Below are 16095 nucleotides of genomic sequence, written 5' to 3'. Positions count from 1 at the left end.
GTTCAAGGCCACAACCTATAAAGGCCAAGTTTATTTGATAGGTAGATTTATAGTTTCTCCGTACTGAGAGAGTGGTAAGGACATGGATTTCCCTTTAGGCATTTAGAGTTTCTAACTTCTCTGATTAATCATTGTGGAGTCAGTCAGTATTCACTCATCTAGTTCACAGATCTTTTTACCTACAATGATGGAGTTAGTTTTGCTTTGCATTTCCACTATCAGAGGCATCATGAAATGCTCTTGGGTGTGATGTCTGACATGAATATTTTTAAAATAGAAATTAACAGCTTATGTACAGTTGTCATGGGTGACCAATGACTATTTGTGCAATATAAATAGATTCCCATTAGGTCTGCTTTTTCTCCATAACCCATATAGGAGTTAATTAAAATTTACAGAAAGCTCTGTTGCATGAATCTGCATCATATCTTCTTTAGTAGCAGATTTTCACTTTCAGTAATAAGGGTAGTTATTTTTAAATATTTTTAAACAAATAATGTTAGTGTACATTCCAGAACAACAATTGGCTATATAAATAATAAAAATTATATTACTAAATACAAAAACAAAATATAAATAGTCTTTTACTGAACATTTTCTAATTTAAAATATCAAATGTAAGAATTCAAAGTGTGTGCTTTTCCTGTTTGCCAAGCTATTACTAAATTTATTTAGAAATAATCCTCAGTATCTTTTAATTTGTGATTACCATTTTTGACTTATGAGTTAGTTGTAAGAACTTTTATGTATAAACTGTCTTTTTGCAGTAAATATAGAGAGAATTGGTTACAATAGTCTAGTTTTGTCACATTATCACTCTTACTGACAACTTAAAATGTAATGTTTAGAAAACCAAGTAACATTTGTGGAATATTTCTTTGACAATATTCTTATTTTAATTTAAGTTAATTTGGTTAAAATTGGACCTCAGACTTAAGAATTAAATTTTCAGTGGAGACTTTAATAACACAGAATTCATTTTAAGAGGAAATAGTTATATTCTGATAATTGTGAACCAATTTTTTTATTATGGCTGTGTATAATAAAGATGTTTTGATTTTTCTATCCAAATAGAATTCTTCAGCCATCTATTCATTGTAACGGTAATGTAAGAAGATACTAAAGTGATGTTTCTGCTATGATTATTATGCCCAAAATATTAAAAGTCAATAACACAAATTACTGTGATAGAGTACCTTATTCCTAATAGAGAAAATAACCCACTTTCACATACCAATATTCAATAATTTAAAATGAGATCAAAGTTCTCCACTTTTAAATGAATATGTTTAAGGTTTTTATTGAAGAATAACTTACAAAAAGGACATGAATTATAGATCATATATCTTGGTACATGTCCATAAACTGAAGGCATCTACATAACCAGTTCCCAGATCAAGACTCAGAAAATTACTACCCTTAGCTCCTGTCATGCTTTCTTCCAGACTATCCACCACTGAGTGTAGGCACACTGTTAATGTTAACTGTTGTTTCCATTTCTGACACTGAATAACCATTGCATTCACTTCCTAAAATCTAATCTGTTTTCCAATAGAAACTACTAGATTTTAAAATGTGTTTATACTTTTGTTAACAATGAAATATTATTGCTTTTCATTAAATAGGTCCAAAATGGTACCCTTCCCGAGTTGGCCTGCAGTTAGAACATGGTAAGAAAAAACTTTCACTGATCTATTTATTTGGAATTCCTTTCTGGTCATCAATAGCTAATATCTATTTAAACTTAACTAAATGGCAGACATTGTGATAAGTGCTCTAAATATATCAATTAATTCTCCTAAGAAGTTATTGCTCTATTTTTATGGAATCAGGAATTTTAGTCTCAAGGAGATAATGATCACACATTCACTGTCAGTGTGTATTGGAGGCAGGATCTGAACTAACATCTTTCTGTCTCTAAAGTTTTTATGCTATATTCCCTAATTCTACTGCTTCCTAATATATTCTCACGGACATGGCTTAGCTTTTTCTTCCTTTTTTTTCTTTCTTTCTTTCTTTTTTCCATTCTAAAGCAAAATAAAAAAGGTAGGGAGGAGCAGAAATGAATGTATTTTAGAGAGAAGTATTATATATACATTTTTAAGCCTCAACTCAAAATTTCAAGCCCTATTCTACATTCAGAAAATTTATAAAGATACACTTAAAAATGAGTCCTGCTAAGAATCATTGTTATTGATATTACATCAACTGGATCTTAAACTTGGGTTTGTTAAGTAAAAGCTGTGGGTAGAATATAAATTTTGAAGGAATACTTAGTCAAAGTCCCTAATAGTAAATCTACAGGAGGTATATCTATTAAAGAATTTCAATCTCTAAATTTTTCCATACAAGGGTGAGGTTTTTTTTTTTTCTGGTGCTTTTGCGAATATTCAGGATATCCTTTCTTAGAGATTAAATTCACTTAAGAACAAATGATTATTTCCTTGTATCTCCCTGAGATGGTAAGTTTGTTCACCTTGCTATCTTAAATATCCCTTCCTTCCCTGAGACCTCTATGTTGAAGATATAGCAATCCATGGCGTTCTTAGAAGTCATACTTCCTTGGTGGTCTCAGATTCTTCTAAGCTCAAATGCTCAAGGAAAATTCCTGTCTGGTTAGAATTTAAAAAGAAGAACTATTGTTTTTATTCTAGCATGTGCCAGGCTCATAAATGCCTTTCAACATATGGACGCTGAAATAACTGAATGAAAAAGTGGTTCTGTTTTCTGAACTTGACTCATATAATAAAGACTCTGAAAATGCCACAGTTATCAACATAACACGTAATTTCAATTTGAAGGGCACTACAAGAACTGGAGGATATCTGCTAGTTTAACCTTTCTGGTGAATGTGACTTTCACATTTCCCTCACATTTATTTTGCTGATTAAGTGTACCAAGGTCTCAGCTGAATGAGGTATAGCAGTGGAAGTGTCCTTGAATGAGCCTGTGATGGCATATTTGAAAAAAAGAGTCAATTCATTTAGAGAAATAAGCAGGATGTGGTACAAAGAGGTTACTTGGAGTAATTCAGAATTTTAAACCTGACTCTCTTACCTATTTAAAGGGTCTTCTTTTGTAAACTGGAGCTAATAAAGAGCCTAATTCATGGTTTGTTGTCCCTTTTCGTGTGTTACCTTTTTTGAGTTAAATAAGATTATGGTTATAAGGTGCCAAGACTTATCATTTATAAAGTGCCAAATTTATAAATTTATAGTCCCAAAATTACTGTTTCCTTACACAGAAGATATCACTAAAATATAAATAAAATAGCAGAATTGATTTTTATGGGGCAAACATTTGTTTAGCTCTGTGGTTCTGCTGAGCTGGGATGGACTTGGCTTTACTGGGCTAGGCTCACTCATTAAGCTGCAGTCAGCTGTTGGACTGGTGGTGACTGGCTGGTCTAGCGTGGCCACAACTGCAGCCAATCCTCTGTTCTCTGTGGTCTCTCACATTCTAGCAGCCTCTTCTGGGCTTGTTCTCATGTCCATGCTGTACAACAAATGAGCACAAGCACTGAAGAATGTCGAGGCCCAGGCTTAGAACTGGCATATGATCCCTTGCTACACATTCTGTTAGCCAAAGAAGGTCCCTAGGCTCACTCACACTCAAGGTCATGCAGAAGCAGACACCAAGTATGAATAGGAGGAAATGAAAGTCATATTGTAAATGGTGTGAATATGGCAATGGTAAAGAATTGCAGCCATTATTGCAACAAATCTGTCATAAAACTGGTAACTAAAATGTGTTCTCTTCCTAGCTTGATTAAGTACTTCATAATGTTCTGCAGTTACAGTGTTGAATTTCTAATTCATGGAATCTAGAAAGGGGAGGCAGGGGGAAAATTGGTCATTGGTGGAACTCCTCTATCTTGCTTACTTCAAGAAACAGAAGTGGAAACTAATTCCTTCCCAAACAGTGTTAATAGGTGTATGTTGAGAAGATATTAACACTTTCAAGTGGTAAGGAGCCAACAGAATCTTTTAACATTTCTTCCTGTTATATATGATTGTCACAACGGCAACACTGATCATTTTGCTATCAAAATCTTTTCCTTGATTCACGTTGTATTAGCTTCATATTTCTGTGAAACAAGTCACCACAAATTTAGCAGCTTAAAACAACACTTCTTTATCAGCTGAACACAGTACGGCTGGAGTCTCTGCTCAGAGTATCACAGGGCTGGAATCAACTTGCTGGCTGCTGAATTCTCATCTGAAGGATTGAGAAAATCCCACTTTCATCTTCAGTCTGAGCGTTGGCAGTATTCATCTTGTGATTGTGTGACAGAGGTCCCTGTTTTCTTGCTAGCTGACAGTTCCTACAGATGTTTTCAGTTCCTAGAGGCCACCAGCATTAGTTTCGATGCGGCCTTCTCCATCTTCAGCCAGCAATGGTACAGTGAATCTTTCTAATATATTGAATGTCTGAATTCCTTTCACTGATCTCTTAAATCACAAGATCTAAATAAATTATTAGTTCAGGCCCACCTGGATAATTTCTCTTTTGAAGCCATATAGCATAATCTAATTAACAAAGTGATAGTCTACTATATTTATATATTAAATTGGATTTATCAAATTATATCTTCAAAATTAATATATAGGAATTACATATTTTTATTTTACTTTAAAATACCTGTAATTATAATTATATATCAATGTCTTAGATTCTTAAAATCATCTAATAATAGTTGTAATTAACATTTTACTGTCTGTCTCAGAAATAGAGAACAGAAAGACATCTTTTCATTATTATGGATAATATAAATCACAAATAGAGTAACATAAAGAATAATATAAATAACAACAACAGAAATAATAATAGTATTAAACTTGTGAGATTCATCCATGTAGGTATACGTAGCTCTAGTCCACTCATTTTTCTTCCTGTATTGTATATCTTTGAATAAAACAAAATATGTTTATCCATTGTCTCCTTTATGAGCATTTAAAATTTGTGCAAGATTTCTGCCATTAAAAATTATGCTAAAAAGGACATCTTTGCATATATCTTCCAGTATACACATGCCAGATTTATCTAATATTTATTTTTCAAATGGACCATTTCTTTTATATGTCTTCTAATTCTGTTTATTTTCCTCCTATTTCATGAGAAACTCCTTCTCAGTAATCTTTTCTTCCTTTAATAGCCTAGCATCTCAAAAGCTCAGTCTCAGTTTCCATTCTCTTCTTTCCAAACCAGATACATAAATAATCTTATCAAGCTCCATAGCTTTAAATATTAATGGCTTTCAAATATCTACAGACACACCTACCCAAATCCCTACTTGACACTTGAATGTCTAATAAATATCATGCACTTAACATAACTTACTCTTAACACAGATCTTAATTTTCACCCCCAAATTCTGCTCCTTCCTTAATGTTCAAGTTAGTTAATTAGATAACAATGCACCTAAGTGCTCAGGCCAAAAATCTAAGAGCTGTCATTTTCTCACTGAATCCTCTCAAGTACAAATTGCTCTATGTTCAAAACGTATCTGGAATTGGTGGTTTTCAACACTTCCACCAGTGCCAACTTAATCCAAAAGACATTACCATTCCCTGTTTGATGAATTTTTAGTTCCTTGTAAGTAATCTTGCTTTTCTTCTTCCCATTTCTACACAGCATGCTTAGTGATTTTTTAAAAAGTTACATCATATCACTCACCTGGTGCATTGCAGTGACCACTGATATTTATTTACCCCCAACTAATTCATCCTATGATAAAATCATTTAGAGAATAGCTAAGGTCTAAATCTAGTGAAACCCAAAATTATACTTTAAAAATAAATTAAATCATATTTGATTATGATATTATCTAACATTACATTTCATGGAGCACAAAAGGATAGCAGTTAGTGGTAGTCTGTACTTTTTTAAGGTAACTTTGGAAAACCACTGTGCATTTGAAAAATTTCTGGGTATACTTTATAAAATGCATTTATTCAGATTTTATTTTACTTTAAAGACTTATTATGCATTGCAATTTCTATGTAAAATTCATCCTTAGTTTCATTGGTTTCACATTAAAAATTGGTTGTTACTGTGCCTTGAAATTGTATTAAAATAGTATTTCCTTATTATTTAAGGTGGGCCTTTTTTAAAGGACTACATAACCATCCAAAGCATTGCAGCTTCCTCCATGGTCACACTCTATTTTACAGACCTAGGTCAACAGGTCAGTTGGATGACAGTAAGTATTAATTTGAAATACAGTATACACACCTCACATTTTGATGTGAGTAATATGTTGACAGGACTTTTTCTATCTAATACATAGTGAAGCAAAATATTATACTGAATGTTATTTTAAACTGTCCATTCTTGCTATGATCAATGGCAAAGTTCCATTCAAGAACTGAAACAACTGGAAATACGACAGCTGAAAGAAGCAAGATAAATTCCTTTTTTTAAGTGTCTGTCCATCCTATGACTGATGGGTGCCTTTCTGCTTCCCCTCTGCCTTGTCAGTGAAATGATATTCCTTCAGTTTTATCCTAAGAGCCTGGGGATAAAGTAGACTCTTGACTTTGGAAAGAGGAAGATACAAAATTCAAGAAAATATGTTCCAAGTCAAGGGGGGAAAGTTTGGAAACTGTGAGTGATGCAGCAGGACTTCCTGGAATTGGGAAGGTGCTGGATTTTGGCTTTTCTTAGAGGAGCAGTTTTCAGTAGTGGCAACTGAACCCAGTGGCCTTAGAAGAGTGGAGACCACATTAAAAGACATGGAGGACTAAGAAGTAGAGAAGGTACTTGACACTAGTTCAAGAATACTGAACTATTCATGAGTAATGGAATAAATAGATAAATGGAATAGCTTCAGTAGTGGGAGGGTATGCTATTGATATTTGCTGACACACGTATTGAGTTAATCTGATAAATAATTTTGACACCAATATATGAAGGATTAGTGTGATTTTTAAATTAAATTATATTATTTAGTTTTAAGTGAAATTCTTTTAAATTAACTTTTAGATTGAATTATTCTTAATAATTATATTTTTTAATTAAAGTATTTTATTTATATTGCTTAGGCTTTTTTTAAATTTTGGTATCATTAATGTTCAATTACTTGAACATTGTGGTTACTAGACTCCCCGCATTATCAGGCCCCCCCCAAATACCCAATTACAGTCAGTGTCCATCAGCATAGCAAGATGCTATAGAATCATTACTTGTCTTTGTATATACTGCCTTTCCTGTGTCCCCTCCCTACATTATGTGTGCTAATCATAATGCTGGTGGGAATGCTTAGGCTTTTAAACGTTTTCCTCATTACAATCTGTTCCATATTGGTAATATGATTCTTTTTAATATTTTCTAATCAGAATAGCTTTCCTTTTTGCCATCATTATCAATCAGCATTATCATCCTTGGTGCTCTGAGTTTTCCCTTTATAGTTAAACAGTCAATTTTTAAAGGTACTACAAACACAAAATAATTTATTCACTTTAATTCTCAAAGAGAAATTCAAGTTATATTCATTCATTAAAATATTGGTACATCCTTTATTTTTCTAACAATCTCTCCCTTAAGTATATATTATCTTCCTGTATCTAGGTAATTCTCTATATCTTAACGTTATTGGTTAAATAATCTCCTTAGTTCCCAGAGTTTGTTGAGCTTCTGAGTACTAATTTGTTATACTAAAGACTGAGCTTAAAATACTCTTAATCCTTATGAAGTATATTATAATGTTTACAAAACAACCTATAAATGCATGCATTGTGAAAGCAAAGGGTTTAATACTCAAATATGGTATCTTTATATCTTTGCTAAAATATTTTAGACAAGCAGATTTTGATCTTCAAAGGTTAAACTATTGAGTCTGTCAACTTTTATGATGAAAAGGGAATTCTGTCTACAAAAGTTGCGTCAGGGCAAGTCACATTAACTGAGTTCATTAGAAATTTCAGCTGCATCATTTGGATAAGCACGGACGACAGAAAGAGCTAAGGTGGAATTCTACAACAATTGTACTAGAAAATTATAGTTTACTTGAGAGGAAAGTCATTTAGGTGACAAAGAGAACTCTGGAAATAGGCTGGATATTTTTAAATCACACAAGCTTTTGCTCCAAATGAGTCAGTCCTATTCAATGATAAAAATATATACATTACATTGCAATCATACCTACTTTATGTCAACTAAATTATGCAATGAAAACAATATTTTAACAACATAACATTCTTGAACATTTATTAAAATACTAAAAGTGTTCCTATAATCTATTATAAATGCATTATCATAGTGTTGTTTTTAGAAACAACTTCTTCAGCAAGGTCAAAATTAAATTTTAATATTTTTCATCAAGAATGTGCTGTCATAGGACATTGAGAAAATTCTTGCTGCATTTAACTATTGAAAGGCTTAGGATAAACAGATAATATAATAATAGTATCCTCATTATATAATTCCTATTAACTAAAGATATTCAGTTTTCACCATTTTTATGTTTATGTGTGGGCACATAATTTTGTTTTATATTATTTTATATTATGTTTTATATTTTTATTATGTATATTATACATACATAAAATTGTATATTGCATATTTATTTATGCGTGCAATTTATCTCTTTCATAGACCCATACACCTGCCACCAAAATCAGAAATGTTCTATACCTACCAAGGAATTCCCTCACTTAACACCTCTAAATTCACACTCTCTTTTCCCTATCTGGGACAACCACCAATCTGCTCCTCTCCTGCTTTTTGAAATTCATGTTTATTTTTCTCTAAGCATTCTGCCTTTGGGATCCCTTCTCTTTATTGTATGTGACAGAGCTTAGTTCCTTTTCATTGGTGAGTTGTATCTGGTTGTATGGATGCTAGTAACATTTGTTTACTCATTCAACGAGTGACAGATATTTGAGTGCTTTTTGGTATTTTTCTTTTAAAATAAAGCTGTTATCTATCTGTGATAGGCATTTGTGTTGAACATAGTTTTTATTTATCTGGGACACACTGTTCAGTTTTTTTTTTTTTTGTATTTGCTTAATTGAAATACAGTTGACAGACAATATTCTGTTGGCTTCAAGTGTATAACATGATTTGGCAAGTATGTGCATTACTAAATGCTTACCACAAGCAATGTAGTAACCATCCATCAACATACAAAGATATCACAATAGTTTTTACAGTATTTCCTATGTTGTAGTTTTGCAGGTTTGCAAATATTTTCTCTTAGTTTTAAGTTGTCTTTTCATCCATTAACAGTGTTTTTGGTTGTTATCAAAGTTTTTTATTTTAATGGAGTCTACTTTATCAATATTTAAAGGATCTTGCCTTCACTGTCATATGTAAAAACCCTTTGCTGGTTCTAGGTTCTGGAGTTTTTTTCCTATGTTTTCTTCTAATAGTTTAGTAGTTTTGTATCTTGCATCTTAATAATAGTCTATTTAATGGTAAAGGACTATCTGTCTGCCAAACCTATTAGTTCTTTTTGATTTTACTCATGTGTTCTATTACCTTTTTTCTATTTTTTTTTTGCATCATTTTGAATAAATTGTTTTACTTTCTTTTCTATTAGCCTCTCTGCTATTTGGTAGTTATATCTTTCCTGTTAAATCTACTGGTTTCCCAAGAAATTATAAGGTGTATCTTTAGTATACTTAACACCAACATACATTGTTTAATTTGTTTGCTAATGTGAAGATACTTCATAGTTTATTGACTTTATTATATTTAAGTTCCTCCTGAGCTTATCTATTGTTGTAATATATTTTAATTTTCTATATATTTTAAAGTCAAAGTGCACTACTATAATTTTATATGGCCAATATTTATCCTTTTCACTGCAATTTAGTTGTTCCTTCTAATGCTGAGGTTACATCTTGTATCACTATCATTCTTCCTGAGAACTTTACTGTTTTATTCTAGTTCTGCCATTGATGAATTCTCTTATTTTTTGTTCATCTTAAAACATATTTATTTATTTAGCTTTTATTTTTGGAGAATATTATTGCAGAAAAATAATTCCATGTTGGCAATTATTTTTGTCTTTGCTTCACAAAATTTCATTATTTTGATTTTTGACTCCCATTGTTTCTGTTGAAAAGTCTACTATATTCCTTTTAAATTAACACATCTGTTTCATTTAAAATTTTTTTTGTTTAATTATCACCAGTTTGACTATGATATCCATAGTTATGATTATGTTTCTATGTATCCTGCTTTGGACTTATAGTCTATGTTTTGGTATAAATATTTAATTTGAAAATCTATCTGTTGTTTCTCCATTATACTTTTTGTAGTCTCCTTGTGGGATTCATATTACATTTCCATATTTTCTTTTTGGAGTTTTCAAATATCTGCTGAAATTCTCAACCTTGTCTTTTATTTCTTGAACATATAAAAGTTAGGCTTTTAAAAAAATTATGTATCTGATAATTCTGTTAAGTGAATCCTCAGTTCTACTTTGAACGTCTACTTTCCTTGGTTTTGGTCACAGTATCTTCACTCCTTGTATGCCTCATATTTCTGACCTAAGGTAGGAAAATTCCTGTGAAAATTGATCAGTTGAGGCATAGGATAACTTTATCCCTCTTCCAGCAGTAATGGATAATCCTGCATATGGACTATGACATTATTTGATCCAGGTCATCTTAATCCAACCGATGATTGAAATGATTCAGGCTGAGCTTTGCTACCTGTGAAGACAGACGGATTCCGGCTTCATCACCACTCCTGCAGTGGAACTCTTCTAGGTCTTAACACAAATTTTGGAGGTTTTATAAGACCACCTCCATCCTTGAAAAATACGAAGCAATAATTTTTGTCCCTTCATTCTCAGGCACTCTTCAAAATGTTGGTGTTCTTATCAGACTTGTCAGCCTTCATATTCTAGGTTGAATCACTACTCATAAGTTCTGTTTGACATTTGACCTTCTAATTCTGCAATGACTCAGTAGCAATTTGAAGCCTGAAAATCATTGTGATCAAAATTTCTCACCGATTTCATTAGGTTTGTTTGAATAACTTGGAATAAGTGTATATTATTCATATAAGGGTTAAATTAAAAAAAAATCTTTGGCAACTATCATATTAGCTTCAGTAGTACTGAGTGAGTACAAAGTGATACTACTATTGGAGAATGCCCTCATTATTTTATTTAGTAGCTGTACTATCTTTGGAAGATTGAGGTTGGCACTGATTACTTTTGCCAGTAATTTTCAACAATTGTGAAATGTGCAATTTATTTTGCTTTCAGCTGTCAGTTGCAATTTTAAAGATGTAAAGCCAACACCACCCTAATAATGACAGAACTAAAAAGTTTTCTTTTTTTTTTTTCACAACAATCACAGACACCTTTCAATTTATATTTTCTGAAGCAGCTTATTGCTTTCCTCCCTTTTCAGTTTAGACATAGAGCAGGTTGGATATTCTGCAAAAGTGCTAGAAAATCCCCATTACCTAGCTTGCCTACTGGAAGTAGTACATTTAATGTTTAAAGCAACATATTAGTTTAATCCAGAGAACTGTAGAACTCCATGAAATAATCTGGTATTGGAAATAAACTGAACTTAAAAGTAGTATACATATCTTCAAAGTAAAAAGAAAGTGTATCTACTTATTTTGAATATAGAATTTCTACTAGGCTTTTAGACTATAATGGAGTCCCAAGTCTTTGTAAATTAATTAATTTGCTTGGGCTTATCACTGGCATATTTGTTTATTTGGTTTGGTTTTGGTTTTACTCTTTTTTTAGTAGTAGAAGAAGAGCAATTCCTTTTACAGAAGGCTCTTTTATCAATATTTGTCCATTGGGACCTGGTTTTTATTAATTCTGAAACTATTTTCTGATTACTTCCTAAGTCTAATAAAACAGCTCTCTTCCTTTCTTCTATTTGTACCCAAATAGACTTTTTTTTGAAAGATACAGTATTCAAAGTTATTTCTTATTATTCTTCAGTACTTTCAATTCAGGGTTATCCTTCACACTTTGGTACTGTCTTAACCCCTGTGTTTCAGAATGAACAATGTTTGTGATAAAATATTGGGCCTGCCTAGACATACTGCTATAAACTAGCAGGCTCTTCCTGTTTATTTTTAGGGGATGATGGAGATAAGTTTATAGTTTAATTTCCTCTCATCCAAAAAACCTTCATATTTGTGCTAAAATTTTTATTAACTTAATAAAGAGTGACATTTGGTCCAGGTTAACTATTGTTCCAAACGTTTCTCATTTCTGATATATTACTAGAGAATCTGCTCAGAGTTGATTAGATTGGATGGCATTGCAATAAATATTTTAAATTTTTGGTTGTGATAAAACAATGACTCTCCTGATTTTTCTGGAATATTAACTAAACTGTTATCAGACATTCAAAACATTTTTTCTTTATAGCTAAATAATCTGGCATGTTGTATACCACAAATTAATACAGCATCTCAGGAAAAAGGTTGCTTTTACACTGAATTTATCAGATGTTGCAGTGTTTTTACCCTCACATAAACTCTATTTTAGCTCATGTGATAATCAATATTGTTAAAAAGAAAAATGATAACTGAAGAAACCTAACCTAAAGAAATAGCTATATATATATATGTAAATATAAGCGTATATGTAAAAACATGCATATCCATCATATATTCTAACCATTTAGTTATACAAAACTCTCAACAAAAAGCATTATTTCTAATCTATGGGTACACCTGTATATTTGGGCAGAACATGCATTTTCAAGCTCTCTTTCATGGAAAATAATGAAAATTGGCAAAGATAAAGCAAAGTAGTATGGCCATCGAATTTATCATTGTCATGTCATATTTTTTCTCTCTCTTTGAACACTCAGTAGCAAATTATTTTTGCTTCTCTGAAAATTCCACATAGTGACTTTAATCTGGTTTTAGCATTAAGACAAAGCCAGATAATCAAGACTCATCAGATTTAGAAAACTGTCAGAAAATCAGTCAGCCAATAAATCTTCCTGCAGTCGTATAGTCTTGTTTCCAATTATCTTTCCAAATCTCATGATTGTCCCTCTACAAATCAAATATCGCTCTTCACAAAAAATGATTGCCCTTCAGCTGCAGAATTCAGATGGCAATCCTTTTAACTCCTAACTCCAACTCATTATAATTAAGGGCTAAAATTTCCAAAACAGAGAACTATATTATTTCACTTTGAATTAGTGTCATCAGTTGAGTTCAAAATGACATGGCCATGAATATACATTTCTTTAAAAAGATAGGCACTATAGCCCATTCCACCCAGTGACAGGGACAGTTTACATAGAAGATGGAGTGTGTATACAGGGCTGGGGAGACACAAAGAAAAATGTTCATAATAGTTTGTTTAGTTAAATAAAAACTTCTTTGTACTATTTATGAAGAAATCATTATATTAGGCTCAATAGTTATGTTAATTTAAATTAATTATTTCTAATTGTCCTTCTCCTTAACTCTTGGCTAATTCTTTCAAGGGAGACTTCTTTTTATTTACATTAGCACCTAGTCTAATTCTTTTATAAAGAGTAGGTGCTCATCTGTCTCATTTTACCATTTATTCTGTAGACTAAGTCTGTGGATGTGCTTATTATGGTCATAAGTAAACCTTTAAAAAAATCTATAAAGATTTATTGCTTAATCTAAATTACCTTCTTATTTTCAGGTATTTTTGGCTGAATACACAGGACCTCTGCTAATATATCTCCTCTTTTATTTGAGGATCCCATATATATATGACACGAAAGAGAGCTCTAGAAGTTTACGCCACCCAGCGGTACAGTACGTAATACAAACAGTACATACGAATTAAGGAGGGGATGAATTAGTATACAGATTTTATGTTAATTAGATTGTTTGCAAACAACTTCTTTCTCTTTTTATTTCCTAGAAGGATGAGTCATATTTTAACCAGTATATTTAGGAATCTTCATATGTAAATTTACAAAGCAGTTTTGTGCTTTTCAGGAGTGGGAAAAAAGCTAGCGTAGCAGAAATACAGAGAGGCAAGGGGAGATTAGTTATCCGGGATGATGGGCAAATTGTTCAGGGCTCTTTAGAATATTGTTATCTTCCTTTTACTTTGGTGAAGAGAATGCCCAATTAATTTAGAAAAAGTCTGGGGTGGGGAGTTCATAAGGAGAAAGTAATTGTATTCATTTTGTAGACCTAAACTATAACCTGTATTAGATACATAGCACAATGTGAAGAACATTTTTCACACTGACATTCTCAAAGGAATTGACTGTCTGTCACTGTTCCTACGCACAAACACTGCATGTTTTATAACATTTCAGTGATAAATGTTATTTGTGCTGCATTGTTCCAAATTAGAATAACATCTTAAGTTTATATGAAATCATTCCAGAGCAGATACATACAAGCACACAAACTACTTTTGAAATTCAGCTCTGTTTAGCAGAGGCCTATAATATAATCACAAGCTTTATCAGGCAACCCAGTTTCAGGATGGAAGATATCAGTTCTCAAGATTACATTTCAAATGTCACATCCAGTTAACAAACTCCTATGTTAACTCTCCAAGAATTGCTCTGATTGTACAACAAACTCATTGGAATTAACAAACTCCAATGTTAACTCTCCAAAAGTTGCTTTGATTGTATCACAGAATTAAAAGTATTTTTTTTTGTATGTTCAAATCTGCACGTGCCTCAACCTCCACAAAATTCTTTGGATCTCTTAGAAATTTCTGCACACTAGGACTAAAGGCTAATCTCCTGCAGGAACTCTATCCCCATCAAGTAGTGAGAGGAGGGCCCACAACTAGGTATAATGTGAATGTTCTTTATTCAATCAATGGTAGTTAGGATAGAGATACATACTCTAGAGTGTCATTGTCTCTTCAGTGAACTAGCTGCACTGTTACTAAGGCCACTTCCTCCTTAGTGTTTCGGGCTACATCATCAGGGCTGGAAAAGCAACCCTAGAAACCTTCCGTACACTCAGCATTCAGTCTGACTATATGTTTAGGTCACCTGCCTTGTTAGTCTCACACTTTCAGTTCATCCCTCATCTCTCACACTCCATGCCAATAAATTCTACAGTCATCTCTGTGTTGACTTCCCGGAGGCTTTCCCAACTCCTGGAATCCTTCCCCTGTGGCCTCATTGCCCTTGTGTGCTTGTACAGCCAAAAACTGGCACAGCTCTCTAAAGGTGGGACTCTGTTCTTTCACAGCCCTGACATATTGAAACTTACTTGATACAGGATACAGTATTTTCAGATATTATGATTGGAAAAATGACTGACTCCAAGCTTACTTATGGACATTCAATTAGCTTAGCAAAGGAAAGAGAAAGAGTTGACATTTAAAGGGAAGTCAACCATAATTAAACAGAAAGAATATTTTGGAGTGAAACTAAACTTGGCGTGTTACCAATAATGTGCAAAATGGCATATATCTAAGCAGTAAGACATAGATGTATGTACTATGCTGATCTCTATATGCTCATGATATAATGGAAAACAAATAAATTAACTAGTTTAATCATAGCTTGAACAAAAATTTCTCAGTTATTGCTCTGTTACATTGTTGGGCATAACCTAATTTTTCTGCTTTCTTACAAAATGCAAAATTTTATTACTCAGGTATTTATGTAATTACTTCTACAAAAAACCTCGGAGAGATACTGATTCACTCACCAGTCCTTTGAACCCACAAAGCAACCTCCTATATCAGGACTTTGTTTTTACGTGTCGGACTGTCTAGAAAGCTCTACCCCCAGATATCCACTTTATTCTCTCATTTCTTTCAGAATTTGTCTATTGTTCATAGATATACACATCACACAGAACATGTCTCTCCCATAATGGGTGCACAATTATATTTTTATACATTGATGAATAATGATAAATTCCTTGACAACTTAGCCAAGTCATCTGTTTGTGTCAGATTATTTATTAGTTTGTGTCTGATTATTTATTTTCCCTCCCTGAAGTCAGTTATTAATACCAGACATAATGAATTCATTTTTGTTTAAATAAACTCCCAGAGGAGACTCAATGTTTGATTTTACATAGAGTAAATGAGATGCTGATTTTTTGCTCAACCTTTATTGGCTTAAGTCTGCAATTTTTTATCTATATTGATTTTTTAAAATAACAAATGAAGTTTCT

General features: G+C 32.4%; 1 protein-coding gene across 2 annotated transcripts in view; it reads left to right on the top strand.

Moving 5' to 3' along the window:
- TECRL (trans-2,3-enoyl-CoA reductase like) overlaps positions 1 to 16095 on the top strand; it is a 98239-nt gene that overhangs the window by 54508 nt on the left and 27636 nt on the right. Inside the window, exons 3-5 of one of the 2 annotated variants that reach the window (XM_036895227.2) lie at positions 1626 to 1670; positions 6099 to 6187; positions 13625 to 13740. In XM_036895227.2, the coding sequence (XP_036751122.2) occupies positions 1626 to 1670; positions 6099 to 6187; positions 13625 to 13740 (250 nt within the window). Of the gene's footprint in view, positions 1 to 1625; positions 1671 to 6098; positions 6203 to 13624; positions 13741 to 16095 lie in introns of both variants that reach the window. The other variant, XM_036895226.2, reaches the window with a different exon arrangement.

This window comes from Manis pentadactyla, chromosome 5 (assembly GCF_030020395.1).
Source record: "Manis pentadactyla isolate mManPen7 chromosome 5, mManPen7.hap1, whole genome shotgun sequence".
Taxonomy (NCBI): Eukaryota; Metazoa; Chordata; class Mammalia; order Pholidota; family Manidae; genus Manis; species Manis pentadactyla.
The sequence above is the reverse complement of the archived record's forward strand: the minus strand, read 5'-3'. Positions and strand labels throughout refer to the sequence as shown.